Consider the following 19341-nt stretch of genomic DNA (forward strand, 5'->3'; position numbering starts at 1 on the left):
AAACGATTAACCCCCGTCACACGTACTTACCCGTCCATACGACCTCGATGTGGGCGGCAAACGTCCACTTTCTGGAGTGGGAGGGACGTTCGGCGTCACATCGACGTCCCGCGGCAGCCGGCCAATAGAAGTGGAGGGGCGGAGATGAGCGGGACGTAAACATCCCGCCCACCTCCTTCCTTCCGCATTACCGGCCGGGAGCCGCAGGATGCAGGTAAGATCTGTTCAATGTTCCAGGGGTGTCACACACTGCAATGTGTGCTACCCCGGGTACGATGAACAATCTGACGTGCAATTCTAGAGACAGGTAAGATGTGTGCTGCCTCGGGAACATTGAACAACCTCACGATCAATTCTAGAGAAATGAACGACGTTTTACCGTTCAATCGCAATCGCACGTACCTGTCACACACTGCAATGTTCCTTACGATGCCGGATGTGCGTCACTTACGACGTGACCCCGCCGACACTTCGTAAGATACATTGCAGCATGTAAAGCGGGCTTAAAATACAAAGGAAATGTGTCATCTTTAATTTTATGCCTTGTAAAGATCATTTCATCTTCAACCAGCTGAACAGTTCACAATCACTGTAATTTTAACCGCGGGTGCCCAAACTTTTACATGCCACTGTAATTATATAAAATTACAAATGTCTACAATACATGCATGGATGGCTCAAAAAAAAAAAAAGAAGCAATTTTAATAAGGTGGAACAGCTCATTACTTGTAGAATTACTATCGAAAATCATTTTAATATTTTACATGCCTCTGTGTTGTGCTGTAAGTTATAGAAAAGTATCTCCAATTTACAGTACCTAGAGTTTGTGAAGGGGTGGGTGCTGTACATTGTGATTGGCATCCAACTCAAAAGGACATTTGGGAGGAACATTGTGATATCTTATATACAGATGTTTTGACAAGGATATTCAAATTAAATATATCAGAACTAAAGGTCCAATTACTTCAACATAATCGTCTTGTGATAATTGTGCAGTGTAGATAGGCTAACGATCACCAGAAGAATGACTAAAACGCTTGTTTGTTGGGTTAGATGATCTTTTGTTTTTTTCAATGGCAGCCTATTCCACGGTTATTACATATCATTCAGTGCACATCTGAAGCGGGGTGAGCCTGTAGGCTACTAAATGACCACAGTAAACAGTCATTTAACACTGCACTTGTAGATATGTACTGCATTTGATAATGTATACACAGGGGCTTATGTAGTGGGGGGCACATAGGGTGCTGTCAGGCTACTGTGTCTTAAAGGCAACTGCATTTTGCCACTCCTCTGAGTGGGAGTTAGATGTTCTCTGAGTCGGCTGTCAGGCTGACAGCAAACTTAAAGAATATGTAACATGCCAGCTCCCTGCAATCAATTGTACTTACTTCTGGAGTGAGTACAATTGAAGTCCAACTACCGGTACTTCTGGGTCAGGGCTATGTCAGCAGGGTAATGGGGAAGGGTGAAGAAATTTGAGGAGACAGTATAGGAAGTGTACAACGTGGGCGGTAACAGTATGGATTGTGGATTGGTGTGAAAACAGTTTTGGGAACAAGGGTAACCTGTGAAGAGACAATATGGCAGTTTGGAGAGTGAGAGTGAACTGTGAGGAGACAATATGGCAGTTTGGAACGCAAGGGTGAACTGTGAGGAGACAATCGGACATTATGGGGAGAGAGGGGGACCTGTGAGAAGACATTATGACAGTATGGGGAGCTTGAACAATACCTGGTGAACAATCATTTGTCTAGCAAAACATATACCCTGGATACTACGTGAAGGACAGTATTATGATTTTTTTTATTAAGAATAAGTAGGATAAAAGCTAGAGTAGGAGAAGCAGCAGAAATCTTTTGTAGTTCAGCCATCTATAGTTGGTAAGATATATTTGATTTTTGTCACTGGATCAACAATGTTAAGAGAATATATTTGCTATCTCATGTTGATGTTGACTCCCATAAGGATTCATCATAAAGCAGTATTACAATAGGAAATTGGTATTTTAATTATGTACCATATAAAGATCTCCTGGTCTACTAAGGATAAAAATTTATATGAAAAAAATTACAAATTAAAGTTATTTTGATGAAGCCATAAAAATAATTATTATGATATTCCTTATTTCTATAGGAACTGGTGCCAGTCCACAGTGACAAAAACAGTTACCTGTCAAGTACAGAATGGATCTGAGACTGTCGTCCAGAGGGTGTACCAGAGTTGCAGATGGCCTGGACCCTGCACAAATCTTGTGAGGTAAAAATATTTCGTAAACATGTGCCCATCTATCACTGTCATCTCAAAGAAGAGTCTCACCATAGTTGCTCATTGACTTTTCATAGTTTCATTCACTAGCCATAAAAGTAGTTAAGGCATGTGACGGAAGTATGTCTACTCAATCAAAAATAAGGGCAGGAGACCCTGAAATATTGAAAGCTCATCCCAATATGTTTGTAGCAATGCAAGATGCCATCTCTACCAGAACTGTTGGCAAGTCAAGTAACTTGAAGCTTGTGGGCCCCAATGCAAAATTTCTAACAAGCCCACCATCCTTTAATTGTAGTGGTCATCTCATAAGGGCCAAAGAGACCTTTTGGGCCCAGGTGTAACTGCAGGCTTTACACCCACAATAAAATCAAACAAAAAAACTCCTAAAAAATGTATATTTTATTTCTATATCAATTAAAAAGGTTATATTCATGCAGCCAGAGACACACAATGTGCATATAGTGTTAGATACACCGGATGGAAAGTGTAAGGGTAATTGTATCTAGGGGCCGTGCAAATCAATGGTAAATAAACCTAATCGATTCAAATGGTGGACCCACTATAATTACTCCACTGATGTTGTCTTAGTAAGCACGCTGATTCTACATAATCATTGCATAAAAGAAGGTAATAAAACTAAAAACACATTCTTTAGCCACAGTCAATGTCATTAAGGATATATTATTTAACGTGCTTGTCCTCTTTTGTTGGAAAAAAAGAGAAAAAAAAAGCAAGAAAAAAATCTAAAAAATTAAAACGAGGGGTGCGTCTTATAATCAGAATGTTGCTGACTGGGGGTGGTGGAGTGGGATCGCAGGAGTAATAAGGATGGCACAATGTGCGGTGATGACAACATAACAATAATTAGGTTTTTTAACCCCTTCACCTGGCAATTTTCCATATTTTCATTTTTCCTCCCCTTCTTCCAAAAGCCATAACTATTTTATCTTTCCATGATTATGGCCGTATGAGGGCTTGTTTTTTGCGGCATGAGTTGTACTTTTGAACGACATGATTAATTCTGCCCCATATTCTACTGGAAAACAGTAAAAAATTCCAAGAGAAGTGAAATAGCAAAAAAAAACCAATCACATGACTTATTTTTTTGTAATTTACCACGTTCATTATTTGGTAAAACTGACCAGGCATTATGATTTCCCAGGTTAGTACAAATTTGTAGATACCAAACATGTATAGTTTTAGTTTTCTCTAAGTGGTGAAAAAAAAATTCTGACGTTTGTAAAAAAAAGAATTTCACTTTTGTCGCCATTTTCCGAGACCCGTAGCATTCTCATTTTTCACCATCTGTGACAGGTCATTTTTTGCGTCTTGAGCTGACCTTTTAAATTATACCATTTTTTTTTTTGATAGATGCAATGTTTTTATTGCATGTTTTTACATTTTAATGCCATGTTACGGCGACCAAAAAAATTCAGTTGTTATTTTGATTTTTCTTTCTCGCTATGCCGTTTACCAATAAGATTAATTGATTTTATAGATTGATAGATCAGTCATAAGTGTATTTTTTTATTATTATTCATTTATCTTCAATCAAGCAAAAGGGGGGTGATTTGAACTTTTAGGGGTTCTTTTTTTCTTTTTTTTTTTTTTTTTTACATTTTTTTATTTATTTTCTAGTCCTACTAGGGAATTTTTGACTGTACACTCTGCTCGCTTCTCCTGATCAGAACGATGATTCAGCATCGCTCTCATCTGGAGAAATGATGATCTCCTGTGAGTGGCGGTGCTCTGCCAGCATTCACAGGAAACACGTCATATCACTGACAGAGGTCATCATCTGATCCTATGCTGTCAAGGCAACCCATTGGCACCCCGATGGCAGTGGCGAATAGCGTGATACCCTTTGCAGCGCTTTAGATCGCGCTGTTAGAGGTTTTTGCCCCACATTTTGCGGGGGATTTTGATCGTGCCATTTTATTTTCTAGAAATGATTAGTGGGATATACATGTGTAAATAATTGCCATAAAATTTCTATATTTCCTTATGAAAATCCATTCCCTGGGGGGATAACATCATTTGCTTGCATTGCCCTTAGAGTATTTTCTCAAGAGAATCATGAGTCCCTAAAACCAGAAAGAAAACAGCAAAGTGCAGATGATATCTATAAACTGATTAATTGTGCTGGAAATGAATGACTACTGACCAAGTTAATAACGTCTCCAGAGAATGTCATTACACAACTGAATAAGAGTGTTTCCACACAATGCCTTCAGCCTCATTTTTCATAAGATGGTGATTAGGCCTGAGTGGCAGTACTATACATATGAGCTGCCTTTCCTGTGTAAACAATGGAGGGACATGAGAGCTTTGTCACTCTGCTGATTGGTGCGGTTCCTGTCAGTTCCCCACTAATAAAGTATGTATTGCCTATTTTAATAAAAACATATCAATATTTATAGCTTGATAAGGATTTAAATCAGCAATGCAAGTCTATGGGTCTCTGGAAAACATCAGACTGCCCTGAGATGACATTTAACCACAGTCCGATTTTCACGGACTCACATAATGGAGAGGGTGGACAAAGTTTTTTACCTTTCGCTGTGAAAAATTAATCCCACTCTAATCAAACTCCAATCAGAGTTTGATCAGCGTAATCAGACAGTTTTTCTCAGATGGAGAAAGATCGGTCGCGTGCACCTATCCTATGGGAAAACAACGGATAACCCAGATGACACAGGTTTATCAGAGCAAAGACAACACCTTCTTCATAGAGTTGACTGCAGCTTGCTTCTTTTTCTACATAATTCTTATAGAATTCACTGATATACATGACCATCACATTACCTCCACCATGCTTGACAGATAGCGTCAAGCACTCTTCCAGCATCTTTTCAGTTGTTCTGCGTCTCACAAATGTTCTTCGGTGGGATCCAAACACCTCAAACTTCGATTCGTCTGTCCATAACACTTTTTTCCAATCTTCCTCTGTCCAATGTCTGTGTTCTTTTGCCCGTATTAATCTTTTACTTTTATTAGCCAGTCTCAGATATGGCTTTTTCTTTGCCACTCTGCCCTGAAGGCCAGCATCCTGAAGTCGCCTCTTCACTGTAGACGTTGACATTTGTGTTTTTCGGGTACTATTTAATGAAGCTGCCAGTTGAGGACCTATGAGGCATCGATTTCTCAAACTAAAAACTCTAATGTACTTGTCTTGTTGCTCAGTTGTGCAGTGGGGCCTCCCACTTCTGTTTCTACTCTGGTTAGAGCCTGTTTGTGCTCTCCTCTGAAGGGAGTAGTACACACCGTTGTAGGAAATCTTCAGTTTCTTGTCAATTTCTCGCATGGAATATCCTTCAGTTCTAAGAACAAGAATAGACTGTTAGATTCACATGAAAGTTCTCTTTTTCTGGCCATTTTGAGAGTTTAATGCAACCAACAAATGTAATGCACCAGATTCTCAACTAGCTCAAAGGAAGGTCAGTTTTATAGCTTCTCTAATCAGCAAAACATACTTGCATAAGGGTTTTCAAGAGATTTCTAAACATCCATTAGCCTTCTAACACAGTTAGCAAACACAATGTACTATTAGAACATTGGAGTGGTGGTTGTTGGAAATGGGCCTCTATACACCTATGTAGATATTGCATTAAAAAACAGACATTTGCTACTAGAATAGGCATTTACCACATTAACAATGTATAGAGTGTATTTCTGTTTAATTTAATGTTACCTTCATTGAAAAAAAATCTGCTTTTCTTTCAAAAATAAGGAAATATCTAAGTGACCCTAAACTTTTGAACTGTAGTGTATATTTGGTATCGGGGAGTCCATTAAAGTCCCATATATCAAAATATAAAATTAATTAAATCAATTAGTAAGGATTTTGTAAAGAAGTGGAAGTACTGCCCCAATCCCTCTCAAAGATGACATGTTGTTTTGCAATTTAATGCACTGTTTTCATTGTGGTTAAATGTGTTTTTGGTTGGAATGTTTTAGTCCAGTATAGGTGAGGTTAATGTTTGAGACTAAGGGTACCTTCACACTTTAGCGATGCAGCAGCGATCCGACCAGCGATCTGACCTGGTCAGGATCGCTGCTGCATCGCTACATGGTCGCTGGTGAGCTGTCAAACAGGCAGATCTCACCAGCGACAAGTGACCAGCCCCCAGCCAGCAGCGACGTGCAAGCGACGCTGCGCTTGCACGGAGCCGGCGTCTGGAAGCTGCGGACACTGGTAACTAAGGTAAACATCGGGTATGGTTACCCGATGTTTACATTAGTTACCAGCGCACACCGCTTAGCTTTGCTCTCCTAGCTACAGTACACATCGGGTTAATTAACCCGATGTGTAATGCAGCTACATGTGCAGAGAGCAGGGAGCCGCGCACACTGCTTAGCGCTGGCTCCTTGCTCTCCTAGCTACAGTACACATCGGGTTAATTAACCCGATGTGTAATGCAGCTACATGTGCAGAGAGCCGGAGCCGGCACTGGCAGCGTGAGAGCTGCGGAGGCTGGTAACTAAGGTATATATCGGGTAACCACCTTGGTTACCCGATGTTTATCTTGGTTACAGCTTACCGCAGCTGCCAGATGCCGGCTCCTGCTCCCTGCTCGCTTCATTTCGTCGCTCTCTCGCTGTCACACACAGCGATATGTGTGTCACAGTGGGAGAGCGCCTTTGAAGAAAACGAACCAGGGCTGTGTGTAACGAGCAGCGATCTCGCAGCAGGGGCTAGATCGCTGCTCAGTGTCACACACAGCGAGATCGCTAATGAGGTCACTGCTGCGTCACAAAAAACGTGACTCAGCAGCGATCTCGGCAGCGAGCTCGCTGTGTGTGAAGCACCCCTAAATCAGATGGTGAAGAGTAATGTGAGAAGATGAGAGGGTTGCTTTCTGGCAGGTGACAGTTATTTAGGCCCAGAGTTCATGTGTAGTTGACCTAAGGTCCGAGGGTTGGTGGACTACTGAGTTTCAGGTGTGTTCTGTCAAGAGACCACTGCAGATAGTAAGATTTGGAAGTCTGAGGAACTGGAAAAGGAACATGAGTTTGTGTACACTGGTGACCTGGAAAAGGCTAATAAATCAAGATGAAGGCCAGAGAGGTCGAGTAAACGAAACAAAGAGAGACCCTGGTGACATGTTAGAAGAGCCTTGTGTGGAGAGGGAGAAACTATAAAATGCCTTGAATAAGAAGACTGGGAATCACCAATACGCCTCAGAGAGACAGGTATGCCATCATTGTCACCCTATTGGGACACAAATTCCTCTACGGTGTATTGGGGGCGCATCGCAGCCTGGAATCTGGAAGCTCAGACAATGGACTTTGTCTGTAATGATGAGGCGTAGTATGAACGCAATCTCTATAGTGGAGGCCTCACAGGGTAAAGATGAAAGCCCTCAGCGTTGATAACTGGGCTGTAGTGAGATAAAAGTATAAGGAAAGCAGCAAAAGGAATTATTGAGCAATTTAATTGAGAAGTGTTAATGCCTGGTGAATTAAAGTAGAACTGTGCCTACTATCTTTTATACATAGTTGAAGTCAAATTAAAGTTCAGAAAAAACTATATTTTTGGAATTTGGTCTCTCTTACTGCAAAACATCTCTTTACTGTGAACCATGTGGTACTGGCCTGCTATATCCCATGCTAACTGGAAATCTGCGAAGGTGTATTGCCCAGGTAAAGAGCACCACAAAGTCATGCATATCTAGCTTGGGCCTCTATTTTCATGTAACATGGTGGGGTATAGAGAATGAAAAAGAGTGAAAAAAAGAAAGGAGGATATATAGATATATAGATATAGGTATAGAGAATGACTACCTTGGCCACAGTTACTGTCCCCGACCACGTTAAAAGTGAAATGAAAAAAAAAATTCAATATGCTAGAATGGCATATTTTTTGTTGCCACAACACTGCAAAAATGCAGTAAAAAGCAATCAAAACATCGTATAAATAAAAACAATAGATTGGCACAAAAAGCAAGCTCTCACATAATGCCAAAGATGAAATAATTAAAAGTTACAGTTCTCGAAATTGGGCAACAACCAAATTTTTACAAAATACTTACACTGATGAGCAAAAGGGTAACAATATTTTAAACTTTGGATTTTCAGGCTCCATATCTCACCATTCACTACTGCTCTGAGTGTGAGACTATCTTCATTTTATAGACAATTATCTTGGCTATCTCATACATACATTTGACTAGAAACTATTTACCATATGATTAGTTATGCAGAGTATTGTCATGTCACTGCATTGTTACTGTTTTGCTCCTAAAAATCTAAATTAATATTTGTACTATTTTGTTAGTAGTTTGTAAATCCAACTGTGGCTTTCAACACTGACAAAATCCTTCTGGCCTTGCTCTTGATCAGATTCAAGCATGTTTCAACCGAAATCTGATTCCAGGTCTCTTCTACACATTGCCAATGTTGGTGAATACTGATCAACTCACTTTGGTATGTAAACAGCTTTTTCTTCAACTCTGTCCACAAATGTTTGATTGAGTTGAAGTCTGGGGACTGTGGGGGCCAAGCCAGCACCTCTACTTCATTGTTGTTGAACCATTTCTTTGCCAATCTTGATGGATGTTTCGGGTCGTTGTTCTGCTGGAACACTACAGTCCCTGACAGAAGTTCTGTCGCTTATCCATGTTATGTAAATAAAAGCTTATAACCTGACTTTAAATTCATCCATTAGTTTCATAAATTACTCTTTTGAAAGCTGAAATCCTCCCAAATGTGGTTTAGGTTATGAAAATAAAGTTGCTGCAAAGCTGAAATATTGATCATTTAATGAATACAGAAAGGTCAGATTTTGGCAAGAGAAAAGTTTTGTCGCCTTGTCATATAATGCACCCAATCCTAGTTTACATCCTCACCTATGCTCACTAAATGATTGGTTAATTAGTTGGTTTGTATAATAAGAAACCCAGCACCCCAGACCTTAGGTTGAACTGTAACTTGACCTCTGCCAAAAATCCACCCTGCGGCCAAAGCCTTGATTATCAAGAGGCTAAACACCAGATCCACTGCAGAAGTGGCTAGCACCTTTAATGTGTCTCAGCGTCAAGTACAAAGAATTAAAAAAAGATTTGAAGAGACTGGAGATGTTTTTTGACAAGCCCAGGTCCAACAGACCCCGCAAGACAACTGCTCAGGAGGAACGTTTGTTGGTTAGAAAATCCAAAGCCATCCCCTCTTCGACTGCAGCAGAGCTCCAAAAGGCCTAGTCACCTCAAGTCCCTGTGTCAACTAGAACAGTTTGTAGGATTCTATCTCAAAATGGCCTCCATGGTCGATTCAGTGCCAAGAAGCCAGCACTAAACAAAAGGCAATTAAAATACCATGTAACATTTGCCAAGTCTCACAGCCTGCTAAACAGATGGACGCTGGAAAAGTGGAAGAAGGTGGATTTCTCTGATGAATCTTCAGTTGAATTACACCACAGCCACTGCAAATACTGCAGAAGACCTACTGGAGCCATATGGATACAGAAAACAGTTACGTTTGGTGGTGGAAAGATCATGGTCTGGGGTTACATTCAGTATGGTGGTGTGCGAAACATTTACAAGGTGGAAGGCAATATCAATAGCCTAAAATATCAAGAAGTATTATCTACCTCTTACATTGCCAATCATAAAAGAGGTCAAATTCTGCAGCAGGATGGTTCTCCATCTCATACATCCATCTCTACAACAAAGTTCCTCTTGGCAAAGAAGATCAAGGTGCTCAAGAACTGGCCAGCCCAGTCACCAGACATGAACATCATTGAGCATGTTTGGGGTAGGATGAAAGAGGAAGCTTGGAAGACAAAACCAAAGAATCTAGATGAACTCTGGGAGACATGTAAGACTGCATTCTTTGCTATTCCTGATGACTTCATCAATAAATTGTATGAAACATTGTTGAACTGCATGGATGCAGTCCTTCAAGCTGGAAGTCACACAAAATATTAAATATGGCTCTAATAGCACCACAACTTCATTCACCAGTGTATGCAATATATCTTTGTTTTAGAAGTTAATTATTTGTTTTAATTTCAGATTACTTTCTGTGGGTGACACAACTTTTGTCTTGCCAAAATCTGACCTTTCTGTGTTCATTAAATGATCAATATTTCAGCTTTACAGCAACTTTATTTTCATAATCTAAACCAAATTTGGGAGGGTTTCAGCTTTCCAAAGAGTAATTTATAAAACCAATGGATGAATTTAGAGTCAGGTTATAAGGTTTGATTTACATCACATGGATAAGCAACAGAACTTCTGTCAGGGACTGTATATCATCATTTTCTTACCCATAGAACTCGAGTGCACAAAGCAACTTGTCTTGTAAGATAATCACATATAGCTCAGCATTGAGACCACCATTAGTCCTGGTCAAGTATTCAATGCAGTTGGCTGAGAAACAACTCTATATCATCAGGCTTCTTCCACCAAATTTGACAGTTCCTTCAATTTCTCGATCCTTTAGCCTCTTTTCCCCTTGTAACATGCATCCCCATTTGCACCTATCAGAGCCTTGTCTATTGTTTTTTGTTTCATCACTTTAAATCACCCATTTCCAACCTTTTACCAACCTTTTTGTTCTTTTTTGCAAATTCGAGCCAACAATTCTTATGACAATATTGAAGTTGAGGCTTTTTCACCTTTTTCACCTTTTTTTGTGCCACCATTCCAAACTAGTGCAACATGCATCGCCTGATGCTTGCATGGACGTCTGTGTTGTTGCTATTATGAAGCATACGAGCCATCTCGTGTTTGTCGCGACAGAACTAATAGACCTTGATGGCTCCGATATTTTGCCTAGATGTCCACGTCTTAGTTTTGAATGGATGGACGGACGTCATTTCATATTCTTCCAACTATAATCGCACTCACATGATGCAGTTGGTAATTTTCTTGGCCTAGAGACCGCTATCGATGAGCTGGATGATGCAGTTTCTCTTTTTTTTGGTTATTCTTCATGGCTGCTCCTCGATTTGAACCAGTGACCTTTTTATTGGGAATCAACCTAATATCACACTGAGCTATTAGGGAATGTGAGAATAGGTTGTAATTTGTAGTATACAGGAAGAAAAAGATTATTCCACCACCAGGAATAAAACAGTAACAATGCAGTGACATGACAAGAATCTGCATAACTAATCATATGCTAAATAGTTGCAAATCAAATTTATGTATGAGATAGCCCAGATGATATAGTCTATAAAATGAAGGTTGTCTCCCACTCAAAGGCATAGCGGATGGTGAGAAATGAAGCCTGAAAGTCAAAAGTTCAAAACATTGTTACCCTTTTGCTCATCAGTGTAAATAACATAAGTAAAAAACTATGCAACTTTGGTATTGAGATAAAAGTATTGACATGCAGAATCATACTGCGAGGTCATTTATATAGTGCAATAAATGCAGTAAGAACAGGCTCTAAAAAAATTACATAACTTTATTTTTTTCATAGTTTCTAAGCACTTTTTTTTACTCATTTTCCAGAAAATTACATGTTAAAATGCCATTCAAAGCTACAACACATCTTGCAAAAATAGAAACTTTCTTATGGCCATATTGCTGGAAAAATAAAAAAACAAAGCTCAAGATAGAAATAAAATGAGCATATACCCTGCAGTAAGTAAGTAAATAGTACTAATATACTGTATATAAATAACATAGGGTACTTAATAAACAAACTTTTTTTTATCAAAAAAGCGTAAAAGCCATCCCACCTCGATAAGGTGTACCCAAATCTGGAGGTTCCCATTGCGTCAACCAACCCCAATGAAGATGAGGCCAGAGCAGGATCAGGGCCAGACTGTTCAGACACCTGCCCATTGGAAGCTATATACAGTGTGTCCACCCATATCCTGTCCACCGCCATTAACTTGAGAGCGGCAACAGCTATAGGCATAGAAGTAGTGTCTAGGTATAGTAAAGTAGCAATGGGCTACACAATGAAACCACCTATTGCGCCACCTGGTGGAAAACAGCGGAGTTAGCATTTTAATCTCGAAAACGGAACGAGATAGAGAAAAAAAGTGAATTACAAAGTTGAAGGGCATCATCAATTCAATACGAATCGACATCTTGCATACAGAAATGCTATGATTAGAATGTGTTAAACTCACAAGGCTGCGGATGTGAAGCAATACCTCATGGAGATCTTCCTACAAGTCATTGGGTATGGTAAATGCGTGGAGTGGCCTCCACACTCACCTGACCTGACCCCATTGGACTTCTTTCTGTGAGGTCACATCAAACAGCAGGTGTATGCGACCCTCCACCAACATTGCAGAGCCTACGATGACGTATCACAGATGCTTGTGCAAACGTGTCACCTACCAAATTGCACAATGTGCAGCAAGATACAGTATACTGTCCAGAGTCCAGATGTACATTGCAGCTGATGGTGGCCACTTTGAGCATCAAAGTTAAATGAACGCCATATGCGTGACCAGCATTCAATGTTTGGGGGGGGGGGTCATGGGTTTCATATCATAGCATTTCTGTATGCAATCTGTCAATTCGTATTGAATTGATGATGCCTTACAGTTTTTTAATTCCCTTTTTTTCTCTATCTCGTTCTGTTTTTGAGATAAAAATGCTAACTCCTTTGTTTTCCACCAGGTGGCACTATAGGTAGTTTCATTGCGTAGCGCATGGCTACTTTACTATACCTAGACACCACTTCTATGCCTATAGCTGCTGCCGTTCTGAAGTTAATGGCGGTGGACAGGATATGGGTGGACACACTGCATATGTAATGCCTTGCTCAAAAAGGAAGGGGGGCACGCCCCTGTTTGTACAAAGCACAAGAAATTAAAGTAAGGCTAGTTTCACACTTGCGTTGTTTTCCTTCAGTTGCAATCCACCGTTTTGTAAAACAGCGGAATCCTAATGATTCCGCTGCTTACCATAGACTTGTATGGACGACAGATTGCGAGTGATGGACCTGCATTGCTTCCGCTGGCCGACGCTGCGTTGCTTCCGCCAGGCGGAAGGAACGCAGCATGGAACGTTTTTTGAGTAGCGGAATCCTTAGGATTTCACTGCGCATGCTCTTTCTGGCTCCCTGCACACGTAACCAGGGTACACAAAGCGCTTTGCTTAGTAACCTGATATTTACCCCAGCTACGTGTGCAAGGAGCCAGGGCTAAGCGGTGTACGCTGGTAACCAAGGTAAATATCGGGTAACCAAGCAAAGTGCTTTGCTTAGTTACCCGATATTTACCCTGGCTACGTGTGCAGGGAGCCCGACACTTCCCCGCTCGGCTCCGCCCCCTCCTGCACTCCGCATGTATACACACACACACACACACTCAACTGTCCCCAGCGATGCAGTACCCGCGACACTGACGTCCTCAGCACCATAGCCCCACTCGGCTCCACCCACTCCGCACTCCGTCTCCTGCACACATTCTCAGCGGCCAAACGATCAGCTGATCACCCGGCGACCGTCTGCTGCAAACGATCAGCTGATCACCCGGCGGCTGGCTGCTGTGAGCGATCAGCTGATCACCCAGCGACCGGCTGCTGTGAGTGATCAGCTGATCACCCGGCGACCGGCTGCTGTGAGTGATCAGCTGATCACCCGGCGACCAGCTGCTGCAAGCGATCAGCTGATCACCCAGCGACAGGCTGCTGTGAGCGATCAGCTGATCACCCGGCGACCGGCTGCTGTGAGTGATCAGCTGATCACCCGGCGACCGGCTGCTGTGAGTGATCAGCTGATCACCCGGCGACCGGCTGCTGTGAGCGATCAGCTGATCACCCAGTGACCGACTGCTGTGAGCGATCAGCTGATCACCCGGTGACCATCTGCTGTGAGCGATCAGCTGATAGTTCACAATAGTCTGCCGCCGGTAAAACTGTAAAGAAAAAAAAAAAGCAGATTTCGTTGTTTTGTATGATCCGTTGCATCAGTTGTGCCGCTATATGCAACACATCCGTTGCATCCGTCACACTACGCAATGCAACGGATGCCATTCAACGCAAGTGTGAAACTAGCCTAATACAAAAACAATCATCTGGAGCATAAGTTGTAGGAACATGTTCAGACTGCGATCATTTAACAGACAAAACCTAAGATTGAAACAAAATGAGCATATACCCTGCGAAATTAAGTCAATAAGTAAATAGAACTAGTACATATAACTAACATAGGAAATACAAAAAAAGTTATGACTCTTGAAAAAAAAAAAAAAAGAGGAAAACCTGAAAGGGCAAAAATTGAAAGTCGCTTGGTTGGGAAGAAGTTAAACTTTTGGATGGAGATGCAGAATCTTTCAAGACTGGACTGAAAATGTATCCATACTGTATAACTGAATTTTCGTATAGATACACCCCTGGATGATGTTTTGACAGATCCTGTCTAATGCATATATAACAAGTATCAGATTCTGTTATTATTTTTTACTTGGCCGTGTATATGCATCCCCCCAGTATTCACCTGGACCCAATTACCGAATCACGCAGCAAAAATTGGTAGCGTCTCATACCAGTCAATTCAACTGCTGTTGTTAGACAGATGATGAGGCAGGAGGGGTCAAAACATGCCTAAGACTGAATGTATTTTAATTGTTCTGAAAAGCAAATCTGAAGAAGTTTAAGGGAGTCTTGCAAAGATATTTTTAGATGTAGTCTTTGACTAATAGTATCATGTGTACAAAAGGTTACATATACTTGTACATTATTTCGAAAGGTGCTATCGCTTCAGTTAAAACAATGTCACTAAAATGCATAGATATAATCAAAGGAAATTGTCACCAGGTTTTTTTCTACCTAATCTGAGACCAGTATAAGGTATAGGGTTCGGTTCCACTTGCGTTTTGCATGGACTAGTGCAATCCGATAAAACATTGGATTGTTCTCACTCTAGTGCAAAACTATGGGGTAGTGTCCATCTGTGTTTGATTTCTCATGTCATATCGGTATGCAGAATGAATCGCAGTATGCTGCGTTTTGCAGCGAGTCTCGGCTCACGCAAGCCCATACAAGTCTATTGGAGTGCGTGAAACATCACACTGCACTCGCATGTAATCCGAGTGCAGTACGATATACACAGAGACAGACAGTGGAGGAGATGAAGAGAAAGTGTTCCCTCCCTCTTCTCCGCACCTGTGACCCGATCGCAAGATCGCATCACAGTCGCATGACCCTCAGCTGACACTTGCAGCAGAGGGTCATTAGCATATGACTTCCAATACCCTCGCATCACAAGCTATACACTAGTAGAACCGTATCCATAGACAGACTCAGTGATAACAAAAATGTGTAACTTGCTATAGTTTTCATATAGTCCATGGTTTATCAGCAGAAGATCATCACTAGATGACTAGTAAGCCTGCTGCCATGTTGTCCTCTGTTAATGAGCGCTCTGTAACCCCGCCCCCACCACTAATTTGCAGCTACTGCTTATTCCTATTTTCTTTCTTTTTTTTAATTATTTGGATGGCTGGATCCGCATAGTTACATGGAGTTCCCTGAGAACTCCATGCCCGGTATCAGTGCACGGATACTAGGTATTAAGCACAGATCCCAGATTTTACAGTTCAGGTTTGCATATCACTACCTGCGAATAAACGTTTTGTACCATCCTCTTTATGCACTGATCTTCTTAGCAAAGTGAATGATTCCGTGTTGGCTGATCACCAGAGTTCTTCTGCCACTTGGAGAAGGTATTTCTAAGGCATTTTGGTGGCAGAACACTCATAAGAATGTTGGTGAGTATGTCCATAAATGCAGAGTTTGTGCCAGGGCTCAAGTCTTTCATCAGTCCCCGGCAGTTTTTCTTTTACCTAATGAGGTCCTGCCTCAGCCCAGGGTGCACTTGTCAATGGACTTCATCAGTGATCTACCTAATTCTGGTGGTAATACTGTAGTGTGGGTGATGGTGGACCATTTCAGCAAGATGGTTCATTTGGTTCCTTTTCATAGATTCCCTACGGCTAAGAATTTAGCTACCTTATTCATCTTGTTACATAGTTACATAGTTAGGCCCCCTTCACACATCCATGAAAATCACGCACATGTTTCACAGACGTGTCAAAGGTGCGTTTTCCCCTCCGTGTGCCGTGTTTATGGCACTACGTGTGTTCTCCGTGTGTTATCCGTGATAACACACGGAGAACGGAACTTTCTGCTCTCCTGTCCCTGGCGTCGCTGTCCAAGGTGCTGATCTTCGGTCTCCGGTCCTTGCGACTCCCTGCTGCTGCCGGCCGCAGCAAAGTGAATATTAAATGAGCATATTGAGCGGCAGTCGGCAGCAAGTGACAGCAGCGGCAGAGACAGGAGGACTGGAGAAGGTGAATAAAGATTTTTTTTTTCTCTGACACGTGTGTTTCTCGGGCGCATGTCCACGGGACCGCATCCACACTACATCCGTGTGGTCCAGGTGTGGTCCGTGTGACACCCTTGCTGCCAGAGAATAACGGACATGCATCCGTGTGGAGCACACGGACAGATGTCTGCTCCACACAGAGGCACGGGCCAATGGCTGCACACTTGTGTGCACATAAACCCATTGATTTTAATGGGTTTACGTGTGCCCGTGTCTCCGGTACATGTGGGCACGGACCTAGCACTTACCAGAGACACGTGCGTGTGAAGGGGGCCTTACATAGGTTGAAAAAAGACCTAGGTCTATCTAGTTCAACCTTCCTCCACCAATTCTACATTTTGTCCCTATTTGTCTTGCATATTGTGAAATAACATGGAGTGCCTAAGAAGATTATTTCTGATAGAGGGGTTAAATTTTTAGCCAGCTTTTGACATAATTTTTGCTCCAGATTGGCTATTAAACTTTCATTATCCTCAAGTTATCATCCCAAGATTAATGGACAGATAGAAAGGATGAACCAAGCGGTAGAGCACTATTTAAGATGTTTTGTTTAATCTAATGAGAAGGATTGGGTGGATTGCTGCCTCTTTCTTAGTTTGCCCTCAATAATCATACCTCTACAAGCACTGGTACCTTGCTTTTTTCTGCTGCAGGTGTTTTCATCCTGTTTTTAGGAATTTTTCCAGTTTGCAGTTCTGTGCACTAAAGGAAGAGAGATTTCCTTCATGTTTGATTAAGGTATGGAAGGAGGTGGAAAAAAGGTCTTATGGTCTTATAGTAACGTGTGACCAGACCAAGAGAACTGCAAGTTACAGACTTAGGAGGGTTCTGTTTTTATGGTGGGAGAATTTGTTTGGTTATCCTCAAAAAATCTATGCCTTAAAGTACCTTTGTCATGACCTCACCGCCAGCGGATCCAGGAGAGAGAAGAGTGGACCCACTGGACCACAGGGGGAACCCGGACTTACCCTTTAGCAGATGGAGGGGCTTGAATAAGTGCCCGCCGCAAGGTGGGACGCCAGGTGCCACTACCTGGGCAAGAGACCGGGACTGTGCCAGCTGAGCGGGCCAGGGTGACAGCCGGACTGGGGAAGCAGAACACAGAGCAGGGACCTGAAGAGGAACGAGCAAGGTAAGCACCAGCAGACATCAGTCATGAGACACCAGGAGTAGAACGTTAGGCATGGGTCCACAGGCATAGGTCATGGACATCGGGCCAGGCTCCAGACATCAGGCAGAAGTCATCAAACACCGGACATCAAGTAAGGCTCCAGACATTGAGCAGAGATCATCAGACACTGGACATCAGGTACAGCAAGCACAGACAGCAACAGGGCTGTGCAGGCACGGGCGTGAACCACAGCAGAGTGATGTCAGCACAGCAGGTACATCTAGACTTCAGGTTATATAAAACACAACTTTATTCACAGGACACGGACGGACTTCGGATACATCACACGGCAGGATAACAGTTAACACAGCAAGATATCAGGGTACATCACACGAAAGGCTATCGGGGTACATCACATGGTAGGAACACAAATACAGGACACAGGACCAGGCTGGAGTCCAGGGGGATTGCCAGTAACCAGATACGCCAGTCCCTGAATATGCAGATACCTGAAGACCCGTGACAATAGTTAACCGGACTGCAAACAGGATCTCCGCTTCAGACAGGGGACCGGACTCAGGAAGTTAATTGGACTCAGTAACAGAAGACACCAGCCCTTCAGGAAACACATCTCAAGACACAAACAAAAATAACACAAACAAAATGCTCTGCACCTCCTATCAGGGGGAGGAGCCTTAAATAGCTGGTGCCTCCCAGCAATAGGCTGGGAACACCTTACCAAGGTGCGCACATCTCTCTATAAAGGATGTGGAAGTGCACGCTGACCCCCTAGGCTGCAGAGCAGGAAACCCCACACAACATGTGCAGAGCCTGCAGCCTAGGTGGGAGCAGAGCCGACCATCACGTGGGCATCCAACAGCAACAACAGCCAGTGACTGTACTTAACATGGCGGCAGAGAAGAGGGAAGCAGGTACACTGCACAAGATACAGAGGGACGCCGTCATCCCTAGTATGCCGGCATGGCAACCTTTTAAGAAAGTTGCGTCCAAATTTATTAGTCCATATAAGGTAATTAAAATCCTTAATCCTGTGATGATCAAACAACAACTCCTGGTGGCATGAAAGATCAATAATTCCTTCCATTCCTCTCTCCTTAAACGGTTTGAGGGGATGCGTGATCCTCAGGATATGATTGAGGTGGATTTGGAAGAGGATTAGGAGTATGGGGTGAAGAGAGTATTGGGTGCCAAATGCGTCAGACACTTGCTACAGTATCTTGTTAGCTCGAAGGGTTACAGTCCAGAGGATAACTCCTGGGTTAATGTGGAAGATCTACAAGCTGGTCATCTGGTAAAAGAGTTTTATCAGCAATGTCACAGAATGGGGATTATGGAGGGTCCAGTGGGCACTCGTGGAAGGGGGGGTATTATGTCTTGGATTTGATTTGGCAGTTCTCTGTGCTGTGGTCCATTTCACAGTTTGGAGCTGTCCTGGTTCTGAACACTTTAATTTTGTGTGCATTGCCATTCTACCAACAGGTGTTTCCATGCTATTATTTAGCCTGCCCTATCACCCTATGGATATAACTATTTAAAGCTTCCCCGGGCTTGCATTTCCTGCTGGTGATATTTCTGAAGTAGACCCTGCTTGGAATTACAGCCTTTCTGCCAAGTGCTTTTTGACAGATTATTACTTTTGG

General features: G+C 42.4%; 1 protein-coding gene across 2 annotated transcripts in view; it reads left to right on the plus strand.

The window, feature by feature from the left end:
* Positions 1 to 19341, plus strand: part of COL26A1 (collagen type XXVI alpha 1 chain) — a 642742-nt gene that overhangs the window by 144248 nt on the left and 479153 nt on the right. For both annotated transcript variants that reach the window (XM_075333239.1, XM_075333240.1), the window contains exon 2: positions 2137 to 2259. In XM_075333239.1, coding sequence (XP_075189354.1) covers positions 2137 to 2259 — 123 coding nt within the window. The remainder of the gene's footprint in view (positions 1 to 2136; positions 2260 to 19341) is intronic.

Source organism: Anomaloglossus baeobatrachus, chromosome 2 (genome assembly GCF_048569485.1).
Source record: "Anomaloglossus baeobatrachus isolate aAnoBae1 chromosome 2, aAnoBae1.hap1, whole genome shotgun sequence".
In the NCBI taxonomy this organism is placed as follows: Eukaryota; Metazoa; Chordata; class Amphibia; order Anura; family Aromobatidae; genus Anomaloglossus; species Anomaloglossus baeobatrachus.